The sequence below is a fragment of the Bombina bombina genome, chromosome 11, assembly GCF_027579735.1.
Source record: "Bombina bombina isolate aBomBom1 chromosome 11, aBomBom1.pri, whole genome shotgun sequence".
Taxonomy (NCBI): domain Eukaryota; kingdom Metazoa; phylum Chordata; class Amphibia; order Anura; family Bombinatoridae; genus Bombina; species Bombina bombina.
The window spans coordinates 92,399,506-92,426,020 of record NC_069509.1 but is presented as its reverse complement, the minus strand read 5'-3'; the positions used below and the strand labels follow the sequence as shown (position 1 = coordinate 92,426,020).

At 41.9% G+C, this 26,515-nt stretch overlaps 1 protein-coding gene across 4 annotated transcripts in view; it reads right to left on the bottom strand.

Annotated features, from left to right (window-relative positions):
* Positions 1–26,515, bottom strand: part of MSS51 (MSS51 mitochondrial translational activator) — a 187,356-nt gene that overhangs the window by 21,571 nt on the left and 139,270 nt on the right. For all 4 annotated transcript variants that reach the window (XM_053695057.1, XM_053695055.1, XM_053695056.1 and 1 more), the window contains exons 3-4: positions 18,161–18,316; positions 11,158–11,282 (exon numbers count right to left, since the gene is read on the bottom strand). In XM_053695057.1, the coding sequence (XP_053551032.1) occupies positions 11,158–11,282; positions 18,161–18,316 (281 nt within the window). The remainder of the gene's footprint in view (positions 1–11,157; positions 11,283–18,160; positions 18,317–26,515) is intronic.

Genomic DNA, 26,515 nt, shown 5'->3' with positions numbered 1-26,515 from the left:
CATGTCTATTTTAGCTAGAAGAGCTTTGTGCCTTAAATCTTGGAATGCTGATATGACATCTAAGTCTAGATTACTATCTCTTTCTTTCCAAGGTAAAAATGTATTTGGTTCTCAGTTGGATTCTATTATTTCATCTGTTACTGGGGGGAAGGGAGTTTTTTTGCTTCAGGATAAAAAACCTAAGGGTAACTCTAAGGCTTCAAATCATTTTCGTTCCTTTCATCAAAATAAGAAACAAAAACCTAATTCTCCCCCCCAAGGGAACTGTTTCCAATTGGAAGCCTTCCTCAAATTGGAATAAATCCAAGCCTTTTAAGAAACTAAAGTCAGCCCCTAAGTCCACATGAAGGTGCGGCCCTCATTCCAGCTCAGCTGGTAGGGGGCAGATTAAGGTTTTTCAAGGATGTTTGGGCAAATTCTGTCCAAAATCAATGGATTCAGAGCATTGTCTCTCAGGGGTACCGAATAGAATTCAGAGTAAGACCTCCTGTGAGAAGATTTTTTCTCACGCATCCCAGTAAATCCAGTAAAAGCTCAGGCTTTCCTGAAGTGTGTTTCAGATCTGGAGGTTTCAGGGGTAATCATGCCGGTTCCTTTTCAGGAACAAGGTCTGGGGTTTTTATTAAAATCTATTCATTGTCCCAAAGAAAGAAAATTCATTCAGACCAGTTCTGGATCTGAAAATTTTGAATCGTTATGTAAGAGTACCAACTTTCAAGATGGTGACTATAAGGACTATTCTGCCTTTTGTTCAGCAAGGACATTATATGTCTATAATAGACTTGCAGGATGCTTATCTTCATATTCCGATTCATCCAGAACATTATCAGTTCCTGAGATTCTCTTTTCTAGACAAGCATTACCAATTTGTTGCTCTTCCATTTGGCCTAGCAACAGCTCCAATAATCTTTTCAAAGGTTCTGGGTGCCCTTCTCTCTGTAATCAGAGAACAGGGTATTGCGGTGTTTCCTTATTTGGACGATATCTTGGTACTAGCTCAGTCTTTACGTTCTGCTGAATCTCACACTAATCAACTAGTGTTGTTTCTTGGAGGATCAATTTACCAAAAAGTTTCTTGATTCCTCAGACAAGGGTCACCTTTTTAGGTTTCCAGATAGATTGAGTGTCCATGACTCTGTCTCTAACAGACAAGAGACGTTTGAAATTGGTTGCAACATGTCGGCACCTACAGTCTCAGTCATTCCATTCAGTGGCTATGTGCATGGAAGTTTTAGGCCTTATGACTGCAGCATCGGACGAGATTCCTTTTGCTCGTTTTCACATGAGACCTCTCCAGCTTTGTATGCTGAATCAACGGTGCCGGGATTATACAAAGATATCACAATTAATATCCTTAAATCCCAATGTTTGACACTCTCTGACGTGGTGGTTAAATCACCAGCGTTTTGTTCAAGGGGCCTCTTTTGTTCGGCCAACCTGGACTGTGATAACAACAGATTCGAGTCTTTCAGGTTGGGGAGCTGTCTGGGGATCTCTGACAGCACAAGGGGTTTGGAAATCTTGAGAGGTGAGATTACCAATCAATATTTTAGAACTCCATACAATTCTCAGAGCTCTTCAGTTTTGGCCTCTGTTAAAGAGAGAACCGTTCATTTGTTTTCAGACAGACAATATTACAATGGTGGCATATGTCAATCATCAGGGTGGGACTCACAGTCCCCAAGCTATGAAAGAAGTATCTCGGATACTTGTTTGGGCGGAATCCAGCTCTTGTCTAATTTCTGCGGTTCATATCCCAGGGGTAGACAATTGGGAGGTGGATTATCTCAGCCGTCAGACTTTACTTCCAGGGGAGTGGTCTCTCCATCCGGATGTGTTTTCTCAGATTGTTCAGATGTGGGGTCTTCCAGAAATAGATCTGATGGCTTCTCATCTAAACAAGAAACTTCCCAGATACCTGTCCAGGTCCAGGGATTCTCAGGCAGAAGCAGTGGATGCGCTGACACTTCCTTGGTGTTATCAACCTGCTTATATCTTCCCACCTCTAGTTCTTCCAAGAGTGATCTCCAAGATCATCATGGAACAATCATTTGTGTTGCTGGTGGCTCCAGCATGGCCCCACAGGTTTTGGTATGCAGATCTTGTTAGAATGTCCAGTTGCCAACCTTGGCTACTTCCGTTAAGGCCGGACCTACTGTCTCAAGGTCTGTTTTTCCATCAGGATCTCAAATCATTAAATTTGAAGGTATGGAAATTGAACGATTAGTGCTAAGTCATAGAGGTTTCTCTGACTCAGTAATTAATACTATGTTACAAGCTCGTTCATCAGTCTCTAGGAAGATTTTTTATCGAGTTTGGAAGACTTACATTTCATGGTGTCCTTCTCCTAAATTCTTTTGGCATTCTTTTAGAATTCCTAGAATTTTACAGTTTCTTCAGGATGGTTTGGATAAAGGTTTGTCTGCAAGTACTTTGAAGGGACAAATCTCTGCTCTTTCTTTTTTTTATTTCACCGAAAGATTGCTACTCTTCCTGATATTCACTGTTTTGTACAGGCTTTAGCTAGTATTAAGCCTGTCATTAAATCAATTTCTCCTCCTTGGAGTCTTAATTTGGTTTTGAGGACATTACATGCTCCTCCATTTCAGCCTATGCACTCTTTGGACATTAAACTACTTTCTTGGAAAGTGTTGTTCCTTTTGGCCATCTCTTCTGCTAGAAGAGTTTCTGAGTTTTCTGCTCTTTCTTGTGAATCTCCTTTTCTGATCATCAGGATAAGGCTGTTTTGCGGACTTCATTTAAGTTCTTACCTAAGGTTGTGAATTCTAACATTAGTAGAGAAATTGTTGTCCCTTCCTTGTGTCCTAATCCTAAGAATTCTTTGGAAAAATCCTTACATTCTTTGGATGTGGTGAGAGCTTTGAAATATTATGTTGAATCTACTAAAGATTTCAGAAAGACTTCTAGTCTATTTGTTATATTCTCTGGTTCTAGGAAAGGTCAGAAGGCTTCTGCTATTTCCTTGGCTTCTTGGTTAAAGCTTTTGATTCTTCAAGCTTATTTAGAGTCGGGTCAGGCCCCGCCTCAGAGAATTCTACTAGATCAGTCTCCACTTCATGGGCTTTTAAGAATGAAGCTTCAGTTGATCAGATTTGCAAAGCGGCAACTTGGTCCTCTTTGCATACATTTACTAAATTCTACCGTTTTAATGTATTTGCTTCTTCAGAAGCAGTTTTTGGTAGAAAAGTTCTTCAGGCAGCTGTTTCAGTTTGATTCTTCTGCTGATGTTTTAAGTTTTTCTTTTCATCATGAGAATAAACTTATATTTTGGGTTGTGGATTAATTTTTCAGCATATGGCTGTTTATTTTTTTTCCCTCCCTCTCTAGTGACTCTTGCGTGGAGTTCCACATCTTGGGTATTTGATATCCCATACGTCTTGCCAATTACATGAAAGAAAACATAATTTATGTAAGAACTTACCTGATAAATTAATTTCTTTCTAATTGGCAAGAGTCCATGAGGCCCACCCTTTTTTTTTATGGTGGTTATGATTTTTTTGTATAAAGCACAATTATTTCCAGATTCCTTTGTTGATGCTTTTTACTCCTTTCTTTATCACCCCACTACTTGGCTATTCATTAAACTGAATTGTGGGTGTGGTGAGGGGTGTATTTATAGGCATTTTGAGGTTTGGGAAACCTTGCCCCTCCTAGTAGGATTGTATATCCCATACGTTACTAGCTCATGGACTCTTGCCAATATGAAAGAAATGAATTTTATCAGGTAAGTTCTTACATAAATTATGTTTTTCTTTTCTTTTTTATAACCCGATGAGTCCACGGATCATCTTAATTACTAATGGGATTCAATACCCAAGCTAGAGTATACAGATGATACGGGAGGGACTAGACAGGGAACCTAGACGGAAGGCACCACTGCTTGAAGAACCTTTCTCCCAGAAGCGGCCTCAGCCAAGGCAAAAGTGTCATTTGTAGAATTTCGAAAAAATGTGAAGAGAGGACCAAGTTTCAGCCTTGCAAATCTGTTCCACGGAAGCTTCATTTTTGAATGCCCATGAGGAATCAACAGCCCTTATGGAATGAGCCATAACTCTCTCAGGAGGCTACTGTCCAGCAGTCTCATATGCAAAACGTATGACACTCTTCAGCCAAAAAGAAAGAGAAGTTGCCGGAGCTTTCTGTCCCTTACGTTTTCCTGAGAAAATCACAAACAAGGAAGACGACTGGCGAAAGTCCTTAGTCGCCTGCAGGTAAAGCTTTAAAGTTCGGACCACATCCAAATTGTGCAGAAGTCGTTCTTTCTGAGAAGAAGGATTAGAACACAAGGAAGGAACAACAATCTCCTGATTATTGTTCCGATCAGAAACAACTTTAGGAAGGAATCCTAATTTGGTACGTAAAACTACCTTATCTGAATGGAAAATAAGGAGACTCATACTGTAATGCCAAGAGCTCTGACACTCTCCGAGCGGAAGAAATGGCAACAAGAAATAAAACTTTCCAAGATAACTTAATAGCTAAAGAATGCATGGGCTCAAATGGAGCCACTTGAAGAACTTTGAGAACAAAATTAAGACTCCATGGAGGAGTAACTGGTTTGAATACAGGCCTGATCCTGACCAAGGCCTGACAAAAAGCTTGTACATCTGGGACATCCGCCAGACGTTTGTGTAACAAAATAGATAAAGCCGAGATTTGACCCTAAAGGTTACTTGTCGCTAATCCCTTTTACAAACCCTTTTGGAGAACAGACAAAATTCTAGGAATCCTAACTCTACTCCATGAGTAGCCATTGGATTCACACCAATAGAGATATTTACGCCAAATTTTATGGTAAACTCTTCTAGTTACAGACTTACGAGCCTGAATCATGGTCTGTATGACCAAGTCCGAAAAGCCCCGCTTGGATAAAATTAAGTGTTCAATCTCCAAGCAGTCAGCCTCAGAGAAACTAGATTTGGGTGAAGAAAGGGCCCCTGAATCAGAAGGTTCTTCCTCAACAGAAGTCTCCAAGGTGGCAGAGATGCCATTTCCACCAGATCTGCATACCAAATCCTGCAAGGCCAGGCTGGTGTTATGAGGATCACCGAGGCCCTCTCCTGTTTGATTTGAGCAATTACCTGAGGAAGAAGAGCAAACAGAGGAAATAGGTATGCTAGACTGAAGGTCCAAGAGACCGCCAGAGCCATCTATCAGTTCCGCCTGTGGGTCCCTGGACCTCAACCCGTATCTCCGGGGTTTGGCATTCTGTCTGGATGCCATGAGATCCAAATCCGGCGGGCCCCACTTGAGAGTCAGGCTGGAGAACACTTCCGGATGGAGTTCCCACTCCCCCGGATGAAAGATCTGCCTGCTCAGGAAGTCCACCTAACAGTTGTCCACCCCTGGGATGTGGATTGCCGATAGGTAGCAAGAAAGGGCCTCCGCCCACTGAATTATTTTGGTTACTTCTGTCATCGCTAAGGAACTCCTCGTTCCTTCCTGATGATTGATGTAAGCTACTGATGTTATATTGTCCAACTTGGATCTGATAAACTGGACCGAGGCTGAGGCCAGGCCAGAAGGGCATAGATCGCTCTCTGCTCCAGAATGTTTATAGGAAGAACAGACTGAGTCCAAACTCCCTGAGTATTTAGGGAGCCCCAGACTGCTCCCCCACCCTAGAAGGCTGGCGTCTGTTGTCACAATCACCCAAGATGATCTGCAAAAGCAGGTTCCCTGGGAGAGATGATCCAGAGATAACCACCATTGAAGAGAATCCCTTGTCTCCTGCTCCAGTAGTATTCGAGGAGACCAATCCGCATAATCTCTGTTCCATAGCCTGAGCATGCTTAACTGCATAGGTCTGAGGTGGAACCGAGCAAACTAGATGATGTCCATTGCCGCCACCATCAGCCCGATTACCTCCATGCACTGAGCCACTAACAGCCGAGTAGTGGACTGAAGGACTAAGCAAGTATCGATAATCTTTGATTTCCTGACTTCTGTCAGAAAAATCTTCATAGACAGGGAATCTATTATGGTTCCTAAGAAAGTTACCCTTGTATTTGGACTAAGGAACTCTTTTCCAAATTTACCTTCCACCCGTGAGATTGCAGGAAGGATAACACCATGTCCATGTGGGATCCTGTTTGATGAAAGGATTACGCCTGGACTAGGATGTCGTCCAGATAGGGCACCACTGCAATGCTCCGTAAATGAAGCACCGCCAACAGCGAACCCAGAACCTTTGTGAAAATTCTGTGAGTTGTGGCAAGACCGAAGGGAAGAGCCATGAACTGGAAGTGTTTGTCCAGAAAAGCATACCTTAGGAACTTGTGATGAACCCTGTGAAAGGGAACATGCAGGTACGTGTCCTTTAACCACTGTTGTCATAAATTGACCCTCTTGGGTCCAAGGGAGAATGGAACAAATAGTTTCCATCTAGAAGGACGGTACTCCTGAGAAATTTGTTTAGACTCCCGAGATCTAAAAATGGCCTGAAGGTTCCCTCTTTTTTGGAACCATGAACAGACTGGAATAAAATCCCAGACCCTGTTCCAGGAACAATCACTCCCAGGTTGGAAAGGTCACTTACACAGTGTAAGAACGCCTCTCTCTTTGTCTGGTCTGTAGAAAATCTTGAAGGCAGAAACCTGCCTCTGGGAGGAAAACTTTTGAACTCTAATTTGTATCCCTGGGAAACAATTTCTATTGCCCAGGGATCCAGAACATCTCGAACCCAAACCTGAGCGAAGAAGGAAAGTCTGGCCCCTACAAGATCAGGTCCCGGATGGGGGGCATGCCCGTTATGCTGTTCTTGATTCAATAGCAGGCTTTTTGGATTGTTTTCCTTTATTCCAAGATTGATTGGGTCTCCATGCAGGCTTAGTCTGTTCCTGTTTGGAGGCAGTAGAGGAAGAATTTCCCTTGAAATTTCAAAAAAGAACAAAAATTGCTCTGTCGTCCTTTTTGTTTGTTTCTCTTATCCTGCGGGAAAAGATGAACCTTACCTCCCATAATATCAGAGATAATGTCTGACAGGCCAGGTCCAAACAAGGTTTCCCCTTGTAAGGAATAGCTAGAAGTTTAGACATAGAGGACACATCCGCAGACCAAGGATTTAACCATAAGGCTCTGCGAGCTAGAAAAGAGAACCCGAAATCTTGACTCCCAGTTTGATAACTTGAAGGGAAGCATCCATAATAAAAGGAATTGGCTAGTTTAAGAGCTTTTATCCTATCCTGGATTTCATCCAAAGAAGTCCTGATGACATCAGACAATGCATCTAACCAATATGCTGCTGCACTAGTGACGGTAGCAATGTACACAGCTTGCTGCCATTGCAAGCCCTGGTACCCAAACATCTTTTTGAATAAACCTTCTAACTTCTTGTCCCCAAAATGAATTATCAAATAAACAGTTGAACTTTTATTAAAATTTTAAAACATAAAAAACGTTACTGTGTCTTTAAATGTTAAAACGTCACATTTTATTTTTGCGTGTAGAGGAAAGGTTAACGGTACTCAAATGCAGAAGAACCTCCCTACAACTCAGCTTATCTTTTGCTGAGGTGTCTAACAGTCCCTCTGACACCAGTTATATTTCTGCAGCCAAAAGACCGGACTCAGCATTGTAGCGCTGTCCGGTTCTCGCGCAGCTCACTAAACACTGCCCTTATCCTTCCGATGCTAGCAGGAAGTAAACATTGAAAAATAAGTGTAGAAGCAGAGTGTGCAAGCCAAATTGGCGCCACTTGTAGCTCCGCTGTCAGGGTACCAGGAATCAGACTGAGACGAGAAGTGCAAAATAATCACAACTTTTATTAATAGCAAAAATAATAAAAAGTCCACAAGTCAAATAACAAGCCAGGAATCAAAACCAGAGCTGGTAGTCAAACGAGCCGAGTCAGGAGCCAAAGCGAGTAGTCAGACGAGCCGGAATCAGGAACAAGGAAAACAGCAGAGTCAGGAACAAGCCAGAGATCAGGAACCAGGAAGGACGTCAGACAGCCAGGTAATACACAGGAGCTCTCACAAACAGGTCTGAGACAACGCAAGGGCAAAGCATACTGAACAGAGGCCTTTTAAATAATAAGAGATGACATCACAATTCTGAGACTGCATCCTGTCTCACACGGATGATGTACACCAGTCTGGCCATAAAAGGAAGTGCAGGAAATGAGCAGCATCACATAGTATGCACCAGAGTCAGCAAGAGAGGTGAGTAAAATGGCTGCCAGCAGCACATGTCAAACAAAACGGAAAAAAACCTGACATCTGCCCATCGTGGGCGTTATCAAGGCAAACTCCCGGTCTCCATTATTTTTGCAACAGAGCCCTTTGAAAAAGTTAAGCCACCGATAGTAGAATAAACAGACTGTAAGTCTGGAGCCAAAATGGGTCTGTCGCTTGCTAGACAGCAGCTTAGCCCTCTAAGAAAAAAATAAACATTCACCTCATACTGATCTGTTTTCTCTTTTCTTACACAGACCTAGAGGTTTAAGCTCATAGTGAAAAACACCTAATATCTCCTCAGCCCCAGTGCCTGCTAAGAAGGTACTGTATAAATTCTCAGCCTCTATAAATAGGAGTCCCTATGTCCCATAAATAAAGTGCTCCACTTCCTCTGAGATCTTACCCCAGACCCAGAATTAAAAGTCAGCACTTACCTCTTAATTCTGCCCAACAGCAAGGCAGCTCAGCAGGTTTAAGAGGTCCTCTCCCTCCCATAGCCCTGTGGAAAAAGACAAAGCCTGAGTAATCTTGCTTAGGCTATCAGGAATAGGGCAGCATAAATATATGGGAGGCGCAGTGAGAATTATGTCCCACAAATTCCCATTGCTCTAAAGCCACCAATGCTCTACTGAAGAGACTGATATGGACTACGGCTACACCCTAGGACAAAGCAGCACAATCTTGCACCATTTTAAAAATAATAAACTCTTGATTGAAGAATCTATACTAACACCTCACTTTACCACTTCCTATCACTAACGTAGACAAAGAGAATGACTGGAGTGGGAGGGAAGGGAGGAGCTATTTAACAGCTTTGCTGTGGTGCTCTTTGCCGCCTCCTGCTGACAAGGAGGTGAATATCCCATTAGTAATTAAGATGATCCGTGGACTCATCGTGTCATAAAAAATAAAGTAAATAATTATTTTAGCAACACTTCACCATTCAATATAATATTTCAATAATGATTTAGGTTAGAAAAAGGAAAGGTATAAAGTATAACAAATGGGAATGAGAGAGACACACATGTGACAAGGAACAACATATAATATGTGATCAATAGGATGTTGTCCATATGTGCTATATTTAAAAAAACAAAACAAATAATAAAAAAAAAAGATTCTTTCTAATGTATAGTCCAGGCCCAAAAGCGTTCTCCTGTTTTAGAGAAATGCTAAATATCTGGGTAAGTTGTGCAGCATCATTGGGGTAGATTCACAGTGCTAAGTGCTAGTTAGGTTGCCAAGCTGCTTTGAACAGACAATTGCCTTAAAGGGACAGTCTACACCAGAATTTCTATTGTTTTAAAAGATAGATAATCCCTTTAGTACCCATTCCCCAGTTCTGCCTAACCAACAGCTATAATGATATACTGTGATTACTTTGTATCCAAGCATCTTCTGACAGCCCCCTGATAACAAGACTTTTCAGTTATTATCTATTGACTTGCATTTTAGCCAATTAGTGCAGTGTCTGCCACAAACCACGGGCGTGATGATAATGTTATCTATATGGTTCACATGAACTAGCAGTCCCCTGTTGTGAAAAGCTAATAAAAAAGCATGTAATAAGAGGCTGTCTTTAAAGTGATGGTAAATTCTCCAGCATAAAGTCACATATAATGAAAGCTCCTGTGCTAACTAGCATATCGATCTGCTTTTTGCATTTAAAAACTCCAATCTACCTTTTAATAATTAAGGTTTTTCTCCTGCTTCGTTAACTGATGTAATGCAGCCTCTGTCACATAATTTCTCTTTGGCTTCCTTGACTGGCAGTTGTTTTAGCCAATCAGACCCTCACCATGTGCCCCATGTAAAGTATTGACAGCACGCTCCTGTGCTTGTAACTCTGACTGCAAGAAGAACTGTGCAACTCGCTACGCCGTTTGCGCAACAAAAATCACTGTTTACTGTTTCTGATGAGCAAACAGAGTAGCGAGCTGCGCATGCAGTTCTTCTTGCAGTCAGAGTTACAAGCATGGGAGTGTGCTGTCCATACAATGTCGGCATTTATCATTACACAAGCAGTTCTTGTGAACTGCTTGTGCAATGCAGCCCCCTGCAGATAATCGGCCGCTAGCAGGGGATGTCAATCAGCCCTATTGTATAGGATCGGGTGGATTAAAGACCGCAGCCTCAGAGGCAGCGGACAAGTTATGGAGCAGCGGCCTTTAGACCGCTGCTTCAAAACTACTGTTCCGGCGAGCATGAAGGCTCACACGGAAACAGGGGCATCAAGCTCTATTTGGAGCTTGATAATTCGACTCCATAGTGTTGACTGTCTCTTTAACGACAAAGTACATTAAAGGGACAGTCTAGACCCAATACATAATTTTAATTAGTTATTGTTACATACAAAAGAAGCGTCCTGAAACTGTTCCCATATCTATAAGCTTGTAAGAAGTACAGAAAAAAAATATCATTGTTAGGAGTAAAAAATGTACGTTAAGCTCCTCCCACCTATTGCGTGTATATTTTGATATGTTAAGTTTCTACACGATAAACTCTATTTTTCAGTTAGCTATTTCAAATTCAATATACACAAATCAGCATGTGAGAGTAGACAACTTATTTAACGTACAATTCTAAACTGTCATACAAGAAAACAGCTGACTAGAAGAAACCTGTGGGCGGAGCTTAGGGTCATTTTCGGCTGCTAACAAATGATGATTATTAAAAAGTTTCATGTACTTCTTACAAGCTTATAGACGTGGAACTCATTGCAACAATCTAAGTTTAATTCTGATTTTAACCTCCCTTTAATACCATTATATGCACCCTTTAAGGCTCCTACTGATTTAAAGATGGCATTCTTAAATGTGTTTTAGATTTTGTCCATTATTTTTCTTTTAAATGTTCAGAATAAATTAACATTTTATTGTTCTACTTGCAAATCCATAAGCAAATAGTTCATTCAGTTTATGGGCGCAGCCCAAGTCACCATTACAAAAGCAAAATGTACCTGTAAATACCAGCCATTCTACCAGTCTGTCAATTGCTGCCAGCTTGAGTTTTCTGCAGAACTTCTTATGTGAGGCCCAGTTTTCTCTTTGGCATTCAGAGCCGCAGTAATAAACATTCTGACACCTGCCAGAAAAAAAAAACTTTTGGGATTAATGGCTGCAAAATAACTTTTTTTTTTTCTTTGTTGCAGTTTTTACATTTTAAAGTGTATTCCATTTTTTTAAAATCAATGTTTTGTACTGAGTTTTATGTGTACGAGGAGTTTCATTGTCCCCAATAAAGCAGTGAGCTATTGGTTTATCAGCCAGTGAACAGTCGGTCCTTAAGGACCAGGTGTACATATGCATACATTTTCTCTGAGTTTCAAAATAAAGAGTGTTAAAATGTATTTTAGGCAAAAAATATGTTTAACATATTTAACCACTTGATACCGTTAGGACATTCCATGCCGTCCTAAAAGCGATGGGTTTAATCGTCTTTAGAATGGCATGGAATTTCCTAACCTTTTCTGCATCCTGTTGGGGCGTGCCTAGCAACGCAGGCCATTCCCTAGGAGCCAATCGGCCCCGTTTTTTTTAAACACATGATAACAGTGACGATCATGTGTTTATTTTACTTTTTTGTTTACTACTGGACCATGGACAGATCGGTCCGTCCTAAAGGGGTTAAATAGTGCTCTTTCATATACATTATAGAAATGTTTACAATCCCTTTAAATTAGTGATAGGGAGGTAAACCAAATGACATAGGGAGTAAATCTCATATCCTATCTAAACTGTGTTTCTCTCAGTTCAACGTAATAAAAATCAAATGTCTGTGCAGGATATAATGCCAAGTAAAAGTATATTTAGTATATAATCACATTTGCACATACACCACCATACCTCTGAACTGAACCTCAGGTGTTGTGTGTGTGCACCTGTATTTACAGCCACTGGTATATTATTACAGGGTACTATCCAAAGCAAAAAGCCGCCTGCTTACACACACCATGACAGCATACAAAGTCCAGTATTTTATGGTCTAGCGGTTCAGTAGGAAAAGTCCCTGCCCTCTCTGTGAGGTCACCTTCAGATATCCGATGTGCATTTCGCCAATCACCACTTGGCTTTCTCAAGGATCTTGAGAATAATACTCCAGTGACCGCAAATATTCCTTAATTAAAGTCAAGGTTTATCTACTTCATTATTCCTTCATTATTCCTTCGGAGAAAGATCAGTCGGGCTATTATTCTCTGAGCTTGGTTCTAAGCTCTAAGCTCAGTAATATGTGAGTATGGCTCTAAGCTCAGCAATATGTGAGTATGGCTCTAAGCTCAATAATATGCGAGTATGGTTCTACTGTTGCAGTAATAAAGAGTTACACAGATAGGGCTTCACTATTTTCATCTAACTCTCTTGGAGTAACATTCTACCAATTTAGGATTGCTTAAATTGGGAATGCACATCTCTCTATATGTTTATTTTCTAAATCCTTTGAAACTACATTTAGCACAGCCTTGAGGGTGCATGTTTCCTTCAAAGAGCCTATGGTGTGGGTTTGTGCTTTATTGTGAATTTGGAGTGGGCCACAAGTAGGCGCCATTGGTTGGAAAAGAGTCATGTGATTGCTACTCCCGGTGATTGCGGCTGCTTCACAAGAAGGAAGTCAGCGTTTTGAATGGTGTGTGTGACCTGCTTTGTTGGGGTCTGTGAAGTCAGAATTTTACACATTATTAAATTGTTGCACTTTTTTGTTTTGTTCGCATTACTGGATGTAAAGCAACTCCACGGTTTCTATTATTACAGCTATTTGTACTCTTGTCTTTTGGATATTTGTTTTTTGCTTATTTTGTCCATTTCTCTGTTCATTTCTCTCCTTTTCCCATAATCTTTAGTCACTACTTCACAATTTCTGTGTTGATCTCTCCCTCTCTTTTCCTTGAATTTTTTACTATGCACCAGAAGTTTATAATGCAAAAAAATATGCAGACTATTTGAAATCATCCTGATCCGATATGATTGATTGGGTTCAGTAGCGGACCTACTCAACAGATTTTGGAACCCCCAAAGGTAACTCAATAAAAAGCAAAAGTAATAAAATACATTCTGCTCAATATAATGATTTTGAGGATAGACAGATGGACCTGCAACTTGCACTAATACGGCTTCCCTGTATTAGGATTGTACACATTCTGCATGCCTCTATGTATAGGCTGGCTTTTATGGGCCCCCTCCAGCTCTTGGGCCCTGGTGGCACTGCACCTGCTGCACCAATGGTTGTTCCGCCCCTAATTTGGATGATTGACAGCCCCTGCTAGTGGCCGATTGGCCTCCAGTGAGCAGGGGGCGGCTTTGCAATGATAAATGCGGACAGCGTATTCTATAGCGAATCATGTCTGCTCAACTTTTGATAAATTGAGCCCATAGTGATAATGTGCCACACATTGCATAAAATGAGATACTACAGGTATTGATCTAGTGATAGTATTTAGTAAGTTTTTATCTTACAAAGCAGCAATTAAGGTCCAGATTACAAGTTGAGCGCAAAATTTGCGCTCAACTGAGTAATACCAGCGCACGCAAATGTGCACTGGTATTACAAGGGAGGTGCAATGAAAACGCAAAAGGGACCGCTTCCATAGGCTCCAATGGGAGCCTCCACCTAATGCCGTCATACATGGCACAGAACCAAAGCGCAGCAAAGGGGGTAAGTCGCGTAGCAATGGGCAGCCATTTTAAATATATATGTATATGATTTAGACAAAAATGTGGTTCACAAACTATTATCATTTATTTGTATAGCGCCACCAAATTCTGTAGCGCTGGGTACAATGATAGGAGTATACAATAACAAGGATTTGTGATAAATACAAAATGTAACAAAACTAAACAAATCTAGTACAGGAGGAAGAGGGCCCTGCTCCGGAGAACTCACAATCTACAGGTTTAGGGTGCAGAGACGTAAGGTTGGGGTAGCTTGTCACATCAGTTGTAGTTGCAGCAGTGAGTCAGGCAGTTCATGCATTAGTTTGGTTAAGACATGAATAAGGTTTATAGTTTACACATTAGGGGTGAACACGAGCAGAGGGACCACAATGTTATATATATTTTTTTCCCACTGAGGCCCAATTTTGATGGATTAAATGTATTTTCTTTGATATTAGGTTTTATACCTTTAGTCTAGTTTAGTCTATTGGTGTTGATATATGTGTAGAAGGACTAAATCTACACATGTACACACCTTAAATTTTATATATATATATATATATATATATATATATATATATATACTGAGAATTATTATTATTTATTATTGGTTATTTGTAGAGCGACAACAGATTCCGCAGCGCTATAAACAAAGGCGGAGTACAACAAAACAATTATATGGATCAAATGGGTAGAGGGCCCTGTCAAGAATTGCACTGTTGTAGTCAGCTCTTAAGAAGGTGATCTACAAACAGCTGGACTCTTAGGCTTACATTCTAAGGGGGTTCAGGGGATAGCAATGGAGAAAAGGAACTGGTATACAGAAAGGTTAGCGTAGGTTGTATGCATCCCTGAACAGTAGAGTCTTTAGGGAGCACTTGAAGCTTTTAAAACTATAAGAGAGTCTTGTGGAGCAAGGCAGAGAGTTCCACAAGATGGGAGCCAGTCTGGAGAAGTCATGTAAACGGGAGTGTGATGAGGTGACAAGAGAGGAGGAGAGTAGGAGGTTGTGAGCAGAGCGAAGGGGTGGGAGGGAGAGTATCTGGAGACAAGGTCTGTGATATAGGGGGGAGCAGTGCAGTTGAGGGCTTTGTATGTCAGAATGAGAATTTTGTGTTTGATCCTAGAGGCAAGAGGAAGCCAGTGAAGGGATTGGCAGAAAGGTGCAGCAGATGAATAGCGACGTGTAAGGAAGATGAGTCTGGCAGAGGCATTCATTATGGATTGTAAAGGAGCTAGACGGCAGATGGGGAGACCGGAGAGGACAGAGTTGCAGTAATCGAGGCGGGAAAGAATGAGAGAGTGGATTAAAATCTTAGTTGTGTTTGTGTAAGGAAGTGTCTAATTTTAGAGATGTTTTTAAGGTGTAAGCACCAGTCTTTAGCCAATGACTGAATGTGTGGAGTGAAAGAAAGATCTGAGTCAAATGTGACCCTGAGACATTGGGCGTGCGGGGTAGGGGTAATGGAGTTGTCGACAGTTATAGAAAGATTGGGGGTGGAGAGTTTAGAAGAAGGGGGGAAAATAAGGAGCTCCGTTTTGGAGAGATTTAGCTTGAGGTTGAGCATGTCAAGAATGCTGAGCCTCTCTAAAATAACTATTGTCACTCTCTAGTGAGACTGTTTAGATTTGCGCTGTTTCCTGACATTGGTATTGGCAATGGGTTGACAATGAGGATGTTTGCAGGGGCATTCACACATTTGGAGGTCACTGTGATGTGATTGGTTGAGAGCGGAGAGCCCTTATGGCATTAGCAGTATAGTGGGAACTTGGATCATTAGGCAGATTTGATATATGATGATAGATGTGATGTGTAGTTAGCAACATAAGTTGACTGCGGTGGTAACATTAGTTAAATTGATTGCTGTGTTAGTATGTATAATGTTTTGGCAACTCCCCTATTGCTGTAGATCTGGTCTGGTTTAGACAATCACATGGGTATCAGGTTACCATGTAAGGCATACATGCAATAGAGGTTAGAGGTGGGACTTTAGTGGTGATCAGGTGACCATGTGAGGCATACAATCAATAGTGGTTGGAGGCGGGGCTTTACTGATCAGGTGACCATGTGAGGTATACATACAACAGTGGTTGGAGGCGGGGTTTTACTGATGATCAGGTGACCATGTGAGGCATACATACAATAGAGGTTAGAGGTGGGGCTTTAGTGGTGATCAGGTTACCATGTGAGGCATACATACAATAGTGGTTGGAAGCGGGGCTTTACTGATGATCAGGTGACCATGTAAGGCATAAATACAATAGTGGTTGGAGGCGGGGCTTTACTGATGATCAGGTGACCATGTGAGGCATACATACAATAGTGGTTGGAGGCAGGGCTTTACTGATGATCAGGTGACCATGTGAGGCATACATACAATAGTGGTTGGAGGCGGGGCTTTACTGATGATCAGGTGACCATGTGAGGCATACATACAATAGTGGTTGGAGGCGGGGCTTTACTGATGATCAGGTGACCATGTGAGGCATACATACAATAGTGGTTGGAGGCGGGGCTTTACTGATGATCAGGTGACCATGTGAGGCATACATACAATAGTGGTTGGAGGCAGGGCTTTACTGATGATCAGGTGACCATGTGAGGCATACATACAATAGTGGTTGGAGGCGGGGCTTTACTGATGATCAGGTGACCATGTGAGGCATACATACAATAGTGGTTGGAGGCAGGGCTTTACTGATGATCAGGTGACCATGTGAGGCATACATACAATAGTGGTTGGAGGCGGGGCTTTACTGATGATCAGGTGACCATGTGAGGCATACATACAATAGTGGTTGGAGGCAGGGCTTTACTGATGATCAGGTGACCATGTGAGGCATACATACAATAGTGGTTGGAGGCGGGGCTTTACTGATGATCAGGTGACCATGTGAGGCATACATACAATAGTGGTTGGAGGCGGGGCTTTACTGATGATCAGGTGACCATGTGAGGCATACATACAATAGTGGTTGGAGGCGGGGCTTTACTGATGATCAGGTGACCATGTGAGGCATACATGCAATAGTGGTTAGAGGCGGTCTGGTTAATTTTCAGATCGCTAATTGCTACTGTGAGCTTGTGGTAGCAATAACCATCTACTTGTAATGGCTGGTTATTTATTGCGCGCCTGCAAACTGGCAAATTTTCCTGTTTCTGGGCACGCAATAAATTTGCGCTTTACTTGTAATCTAGCCCTAAATGTTTTAAATGACTTATTATAAAAATGTAAGTAAATGTTGCTGAAATTTGATCTAAATCAGTCTATATACCTGTGTGTGTGCAATGGAGACTGCTGCATTAAAGGGATATGAAACCCCAAATTTTTCTTTAATGATTCAGATAGATCATGCAATTTTAAGCAACTTTCTAATTTACTTCTACTATAATTTTTTCTTTGTTCTCTTGGTATCTTTTGTTGAAAAGCAGGGATGTAAGTTTAGGCGCTTGTCCATGTCTAGAGCACTATATGGCAGCAGCTTTGCAAGAATGTTATCCTTGGGTTTGATCTAATGTCTAATATAAGCATATACAGTACCTGAAGGGGTTTTAGGGCCACAACTCTGATCTGCGATCCTATATGGCCCTATAACTGACATGTTTTGTGTCTGTTAAAGGGACACTGAACCCAATTTTTTTCTTTCGAGATTCAGATAGAGCATGCAATTTTAAGCAACTTTCTAATTTACTCCTATTATAAATTTGTCTTCGTTCTCTTAATATCTTTATTTGAAAAAGAAGGCATCTAAGTTAATTTTTTTGTTTCAGACCCTGGACAGCAATTGTTTATTAGTGGGTGAATTTATCCACCAATCAGCAAGAACAACCCAGGTTTGTCACTAAAAATGGGCTGGCATCTAAACGTACATTCTTGCTTTTCAAATAAAGATACCAAGAGAATGAAGAAAATTTGATAATAGGAGTAAATTATAAATTTGCTTAAATTTGCATGCTCTATCTGAATCACAAAAGAAAAAAATTTGGGTTCAGCGTCCCGTTAAGTGCTCTAAAGCCATAGAGGTATGTGAGTTAAAGGGATTTTAACTGTTTACTAGACTTGTGAAGCACCAAAAAAAATGGTTTGTCCAATTCTTTTGGAATGAATTTTTCGCCTTGCACATTTTGTCTAAAAAACAATAATAAATTCTTCCTTTTAAAATTTTTTGTATATTGCAAAATAGCCTCTGACTGTATTTCAATCATACTGATGTGTATTTAAAGTATGTTTTATGTTTCTTAAAGTATGGAAACACTTTCCAGTTCTTAAAGAAAGAAACTGGAAAACACTTCTTGCAAACTCTAATATTTACCTTTTACAGCGCCTCATGTTACGAGGGTCTGGAAGAAGCGACGGAAGTTTTTTGCACTGAGCACAGAATTTGTAAGTATCTTCCATCTTTTGAAACATGTCTGCATATGTTCGGATCCCATAATTTGTAGCAAGGCTCTTACCATCAATTGCGCATCTGAGAGCAAGGGAAGAACATGGAAGCACCAATAGATTATTAGATGGGATTGTAAAGATGCATAACATACATTTAACTGGTAAATATTCATTAAGGACAAAGAGAGATGCATTGATTTGTTAGTGTTAGATTGTGCAGTATAAATGATCCCAGAGATTCCACTCTAATAATCTTAGAGAAAATTCTAGTGGGTTTTCAACCTCTTCTGGCTATGTCTAGACTGATGACTTCTTTGGATAGTTGCAATCTGGAGTTAGGCAGACTATGTATTAGACTCAATAAATGGTAGGTATTTGTCTACTTAGTTGCTAGGCATTAATTTGGCTCCTGTAATAGCTAATAATGTATCATGTTTTTGACTTATCAGGGCTTCAGGTTGCTGGATGTCTCATTTTGGCTGTATGACCATCAAGCTGTTGATTGGTTACTATTCCTTAGTTATATGTTCCCTGATTGGCCAACACACCCATATGATAGGAGTTCCAATAGTATCACTGGTATTGATGAGCTATAATTACTGAAGATGCCTGAGCTATTTTCACTGAAGGTTCCTGGTACACTTATCAGGCTGTTACCCACAGACCTGTGCTACAGGCCCTGTTTATTGTAGTGGTGTTCTAAATTGCCAGAACTTACCTGTTGGATCTTTGGTCATTTTATGACTCCATAGACTATGCTGGCCTCTTCTCCCTTCCAGCTTCCCCTGTCACCAGGAACAGTGCTAAATCCTTGCTTACTCTCAGGACCATCTCATGCTGACTCTATTCTCTCTGGCTACCCTTGGAATAAAGTTTAATTGCTCCTAGTCAGGACCAAAACAGAACATATGATGGAGGCTACTAGAGGTCGGAAGCAATCAATGTGACAGTAGGTTTACTTAAATTGTACCTGCTATTTTTGTATTAAACTTTTCTTCTTTCCATGCCCCTTTTTCTGTTGACGTGATGTGTGACTTTCATGACATTCTCAGTAAATGAGAAAGCATATCCATGGCACTAAAATGCTGACATGTCAGTTTAAGTGACACGCATGAAAGCTACAGAAGAGGATATTTTTTATCAAAAAAATAACAATCTTTTTAATCATATATGGATTTTAGTTCTAAAATAATATAATCTATTTAGGCTATAAATGTTTTTATTATTACTATTATTATTATTATTATTTATATGTAGAGCTCCAACAGATTCCACAGGTGATAATTTTGCTTTTAGGTTATTAACTAAATGTGCCCTTAAAGGGACAGTTCACCAAAAAACTTTCTCCCCTTTAAATTATTCCCAATGATCCTTTTTACCTGCTAGAGTGTATTAAATTGGTTGCAAGTGGATCCTTTACTCCTATTTCAGCATTTGAAATAGCTGATTTAGCTTGTGGTTTCCCAACCTATACTGAAAGTTTTGATACTGGCGTATACGCTATTGACAAGCCTAAGTAAACACAGCCAGCAGAAGAGATTACACTGTCAGTGGGGGGCATGATGGTTAAGTAATAAAATGATAATTTTCCATTGTTCTCTCTATGTATTGAGCTTTGGTGTTCCAGGCAAATATAAGATAAGGAAGCAAGTCTGTGTACATAAAAGTGATAACATAGTGAGATCTGATATTACCTGAAGCTCAACCCATTGTAATAGGCTGTGGTTTCAAAGCACAAAACCAGCTACTTCAGATACACTAATAAACCCGAAATTGCAATTTCTCAAATATTTTATACTCTGCAGTTGGTATAACAAGTCATTTAAAATCCATTTATGGAAAAACTATTTTACAGTGTACTGTCCCTTTAAGTAGTTGTGTTTTCCTATCTACCTGAAAAGCAGAGACTTAATTCTTCCCTATGATATACTTATATATAACTTCCTTTACTGAAAGACGATTAGACACAGCTTTTAATAATCAGTTAAAATATGTTAACATCAATCCACTGGAGTTTATACTGGGGTGCACTCCAATCTTTTAGGCTGCACCCCCATTGGGTGACTAAGATTGTTCAGTAGTTGCAGTATACCAAGCACAGCTCTGCCCATTCAACTCACAACTCTGTCTATATCTGAACTGACTCCACCCATGGAGCAGCTGTGACTTCATCCACTGATATCATTGATTTAATCCCCAGCCCTTTGGCACCTGAACACTGCAGACTGTGCCCCCTAAATTTTCTTTCCTAGAACCACCCTGTGTAAATCTTCTCAAAATGTTAGCCAAAGTAAACAGGTCTTCCCAAACAAGGAAGAAAACAATGCACCGGCTTCGTACATGGGACCCCATGTGTTTACAACTTTGGACAAGACAGAAGTATTTGTGGAAACCTCAGCCCTATAGGATACTAGACCTAAACCAAGCCCTCTCTGAACTGTAGACAGCCTTTAAGATGAAGAAAACACTGACGACAAATGCAGAAGAGAGAAGTAGGAGATAAATAAGGGTGCAAGATTGAGGAGAGAAAGGAAAAAAGTAAAAAAATTTTAGGTTTAATTCAGATCTTTTTGACCTATTTCAATGTGATTAGGTTCTTTTCCCCTCAAACTATAGCTTATGTTCACATATGGCAATAAGAATGTTCTAGATTCACTCATTTGTTGTAATTATTGTAATATTTATCATAAATGGTTTATATTTACATAAAAGACTGTTATTAAAGTTTTGCTAATAACCCCTCGGATACTAATATACCAAGGAGGTAAATGCCAATGTCAAGATAATACTAAATTAACTGAAAATAATATATAGCAACATAAGAGTATTATTGTGTCTGGGATCCCCTGTAAGATGTGATGGAAGACTCCCAATCTAGATGATTGTGTTAAATGTGGGGCAACTCTCTTACACTCTTAAAACTCTTGATCCCACTGTGGTGTAATGACTGGGTATTCCTACCATATATGGATTGTAGAGCCAAAGTAAACACATTCATAACAACACCTATCCAAGCGATCCAGGGAGATCTTGTGAATTTGACAGTGTCAGGGTTTTTACCTGTTTTGTTTGCCATGTGCTGCTTGCAGCCATTTTACTCATCTCTCTTGCAGACTATGGTGCATTGTGGGGGATGCTGCTCATTTCCTGCACTTCCTTTTATGGCCAGACTGGTGTGCATCATCCATGTGAGACAGGATGCAGTCTCAGAATTGTGATGTCATCACTTATTATTTAAAGGGCCTCTGTTCAGTATGCTTTGCCTTTGCGTTGTCTCAGACCTGTTTGTGAGAGCTCCTGTATATTACCTGGATATCTGACGTCCCTCCTGGTTCCTGATCCCTGGCTTGTCCCTGACTCTGCTGTTTTCCTTGTTACTGATTCTGGCTCATCTGACTATTCGCTTTGGCTCCTGACTCGGCTCGTCTGACTACTAGCTCTGGTTTTTTATTCCTGGATTGTTATTTGACTTGTGGACTTTTTATTTTTTTTTGCTATTAATAAAGGTAAGATTATTTTTGCACTTCTCGTCTCAGTCTGATTCCTGGCACCCTGATATTACGCAAAGGCCATGAATCCTGATGGTGCTGATAATCCACCTTTACCTGCCATAATTTCCAGGATGGATGAAGAGGATCACCGCTAGGATCAATTTGCACTAGCCCTGCAAACCCTGCTGACTCGCACTGCACATTTGGACCAAAATGTCCCGCAAGTTATGGCTACTCCTGTTTCCGCTGCTGCACCTAGTTCTACCAGGAGCATGTCCGGTTCTGCACCTCTGCCTCAGCGATATGGAAGCGATCCTAATCAGTGCAGAGGGTTTTTGAACCAGGTGGGCATTTACTTTGAGATGTTACCTCAGCGTTTCCCTCTGACAGAGCTAAGGTGGGATTTCTCATCTCGTTACTCTCTGACACAGCTCTTGTCTGGGCTAATCCCTTGTGGGAGACTAATAAACCTGTGATTTCAAATTACCCTAAATTTGTGGCCTCCTTTCGAAGGGTATTTGATGTTCCGGCTCGCTCCTCCTCTGCTGCTAAATAACTCGTGTCCATTCAGCAAGGTACAAGATCTGTTGCTCAGTATGCCATTGAGTTCCGTACACTTGCCGCAGAGGTAGGTTGGAACAATGGAAGCCCTTGTTGCCGCCTTCTTTCATGGGCTCTCTGATGCGATTTTAAGATGAGGTTGCTGCCAGAGATTTACCAGAGGATCTTGAGGCATTGGTGTCTTTTTTTTTTTTATCCTAATTGACATCAGACTAAGTGAGAGGCCTTCTTTCAAAAAGCGCTTGCGGAAGCCTCCTGTTCTGTTGTCTCCTACGTGTTCGTTCCCACCCATGCCTCCCTCTCCTCCCTTGCCTCCTGGTCCCGAGTCACCAGGTACTGCTGAGCCGATGCAGATGGGATTCACGTGTCTCTCCATGGCGGAGAGGGCCTTTAGAAGGAGGGAGGGGCTCTGCCTCTATTGTGGGTTACAGGGCCACCTTTTGAAGTCTTGTCCTACACGGCCGGGAAAAGCTCACACCTAAGGTCCTGTCGGGGGCAGACCTTGGGTGGTTTTTCCTCGTCCCAGGAACCGCTAGAGGAGAAACCTTTGGTCACGGTTGTCCTTTCCTGGGTGAACTCCTCCATAGTCACCCAGGCTCTTGTTGACTCTGGTGCTGTGGGCTATTTCATTGACATTGCTTTTGTATCAAAACACTCCATTCCTGTTTTGCCTTGGTCCATTCTGCTTGCTATTGAGGCCATTGATGGCAGGCCCCTTCAGCCCGCACTCGTTACTCACGAAACTGCTCCGTTATCCATGGCTGTTGGGGCTCTCCATTTTGAAATCCTACAGTTCCAGGTGATAAACTCTCCACATTTTCCGGTTGTTCTGGGTTATCCCTGACTCCAAAAGCACAATCCCAGTCTCGAATTGGTGCAGGTCCGAAATTTTGTCGTGGTCTCCGCAATGTATTCCCATTTGTCTTCGGAAACCAGTTAATGTCTTGTGCACTTCTTTGGTATCTCAATTGCCAGGGGAGTACCGAGAGTTCCTAGACGTTTTTGACAAGGTGCGTGCCGGTACGTTGCCTCCTCACAGGTCTTACGATTGTGCTATAGACCTGCAACCCGGAGCCATTCCTCCTCGGGGCCGGGTTTACCCTCTGTCTGTTGCGGAGAATTGTGCTATGGAGGAGTATGTTGCCAATGCTCTGGCGTGGGGGATCATCCGCAAATCCTGCTCTCCTGCAGGGGCTGGCTTCTTCTTTGTGAAGAAGAAGGGTGGCGAGTTAAGACCATGCATCGATTATAGGGGTCTTAATCGTCTTACCATTAAGAATGCTTACCCGATTCCACTCATTACGGAACTCTTTGACTGCCTCAAGGGAGCTATGGTCTTTACTAAACTTGATTTGAGAGGAGCGTACAATCTCGTTAGGAGGGCCACGAATGGAAAACAGCATTTAACACCAGGAGCGGGCATTATGAGTATCTTGTAATGCCCTTTGGCCTATGTAATGCTCCTGCTGTTTTCCAGGAATTTATAAATGTCCTACGAGATATGTTGCAACAGTGTGTTGTGGTGTACTTAGACGACATCCTCATACACTCACCCACACTTAAAGCTCATCGTTCTGATGTTACACGGGTTCTTCAGAGAGTACGGAAGAACGGCCTGTTTTATAAACTCGAGAAGTGTGAGTTCCATCAGACTCAAGTAACCTTCCTAGGTTATGTGATCTCCGTTGCAGGGTTCTCCATGGATCCTGACAAATTATCTGCAGTTCTGCAGTGGCCTCGTCCAGTTGGTCTTCGGTCTATTCAACGTTTTTTGTGGTTCGCCAATTACTATAGAATGTTTATTAAAAACTTTTCTTCCTTGGTCAAACCTATCACAGACATGACCCGTAAAGAGAATGATCCACTCCATTGGTCACCTACTACCAATAAGGCCTTTGATAGTCTTAAGACGGCCTTTGCTGCCGCTCCAGTTCTGGCTCATCCTAACCCTGTCCTGCCTTTCGTTCTTGAGGTCGATGCGTCTGAGACTGGAGTAGGTGCCCTCTTGTCTCAACGTCCTACGCCTGATGGTTCCTTGCATCCATGTGGTTTCTTCTCTAAGAAATTGTCTCCAGCGGAGAGCAATTATGAAATTGGCGACAGGGAATTACTGGCTATTATTTTGGCACTCAAGGAATGGAAGCATCTTCTCGAGTGTCCTAGCGTGCCAGTGCTCATTCTTACTGACCACAAAAATTTAACTTATCTTTCTGAAGCAAAACGTTTGTCACCCCGACAGGCCAGATGGGCGCTATTTTTGTCTCTGTTTAATTTTGTGGTCTCCTACCTGCCTGGTAGTAAGAATGTTAGGGCTGATGCCCTCTCTCGACAATTTTCACCTCTGTCCAAGGAGGAGTCTGTACCTACTCCAGTTATACCTCCTGACCATATTTTGGCTACCATACGTACTAATTTGACTTCTCCCTTGGGGGAGGAGATCCTGGCTGCACAAGCCAATGCACCTCCTGAGAAACCTAGTGGTAAGTGTTTTGTTCCTGAGAATCTTCAAACTAAACTTTTGCACACTTACAACGATCCTAAAGCCGCAGGTCACCCAGGCAAGAAATAAAATGATTTGGTCTGTCACTCGACAATTCTGGTGGCCAGGTCTTCGTTCTGATGTTGCTTCGTATGCTGCCTCCTGCTCAGTTTGTGCACAGAATAAGACTCCTCAACGTCTTCCTGTGGGTCTTCTTCAACCTATTGCTAATGGTGAGCGTCCTTGGAAAGATCTTTCCATGGACTTCATTGTCGAGCTCCCTGTTTCCAATGGCAATACTGTTATCCTTATGGTGGTTGACTGTTTTTCTAAAATGTCACATTGCATTCCCTTGAAGAAGTTGCCTACCGCTCAGGAGCTTGCTTCAATTTTTGCCCGGGAGGTCTTCCATTTACATGGGTTACCCAAGGAGATAGTGTGGGACCGGGGTAGCCAGTTTGTCTCCAGATTTTGGCGTTCCTTTTGTGCTCAAATGGGGATCCAGCTTTTCTTCTCCTCGGCCCTCAATCCAATGGGGCTGTGGACCGGTCTAATCAAGCTCTGGAACAGTTCCTCCGTTGCTATGTCTCAGATCACCACAATAATTGGTCTGAACTGTTACCTTGGGCAGAGTTTGCTCGTAATAGTGCTATTAATGCTTCCGTCAATTTATCCCCGTTCATGGCGAATTATGGGTTTCAACCATCCTTGTTGCCCGATTCATTCATGTCTCAGGGTATTCCGGCTTTGGAGGAGCAACTCCGTTCCACATGGGTGCAGATTCAGGATTGCCTTCATCATTCTATGCAGCGCCAAAAGTTCCAGGCTGATCGTAGGCGTCTGTCCGCACCTTCCTACCAGGTTGGTGAGAGAGTTTGGCTGTCCTCCCAAAACTTGAACCTTTGTGTGCCTTCCAATAAACTGGCTCCCCGTTATGTTGGTCCTTTTCGAATACTCCGACGGGTCAATCCTGTGGCTTACGCTCTTGACCTGCCTCCTGCAATGCGCATCTCCAATGTTTTTCATGTCTCCTTATTGAAACCATTGGTTTGTAATCGGTTTAGCACTGTGTTGCCTCGTCCCCGTCCTATCTTTGTTGACAACCATGAGGAGTATGAGGTCAGGAGCATTATTGACTCTCGTATGTCCAGGGGCCGTGTACAGTATTTGGTTCACTGGAGGGGCTACAGTCCAGAGGAGCGTTCATGGGTTCCCTCTTCTGATGTTCATGCTCCGCCCTTCTCTGTGCCTTCCATGCCCGTTTCCCCAATAAGCCTTTTGTCCTTCCGCGGGGGAGGGGCCATTGAGGGGAGGGTACTGTCGGGGTTTTTACCTGTTTTGTTTGCCATGTGCTGCTGGCAGCCATTTTACTCATCTCTCTTGCAGACTATGGTGCATTGTGGGGGATGCTGCTCATTTCCTGTACTTCCTTTTATGGCCAGACTGGTGTGCATCATCCATGTGAGACAGGATGCAGTCTCAGAATTGTGATGTCATCACTTATTATTTAAAGGGTCTCTGTTCAGTATGCTTTGCCTTTGCGTTGTCTCAGACCTGTTTGTGAGAGCTCCTGTATATTACCTGGCTATCTGAAGTCCCTCCTGGTTCCTGATCCCTGGCTTGTTCCTGACTCTGCTGTTTTCCTTGTTCCTGATTCTGGCTCGTCTGACTACTCGCTTTGGCTCCTGACTCGGCTCGTCTGACTACCAGCTCTGGTTTTTGATTCCTGGATTGTTATTTGACTTGTGGA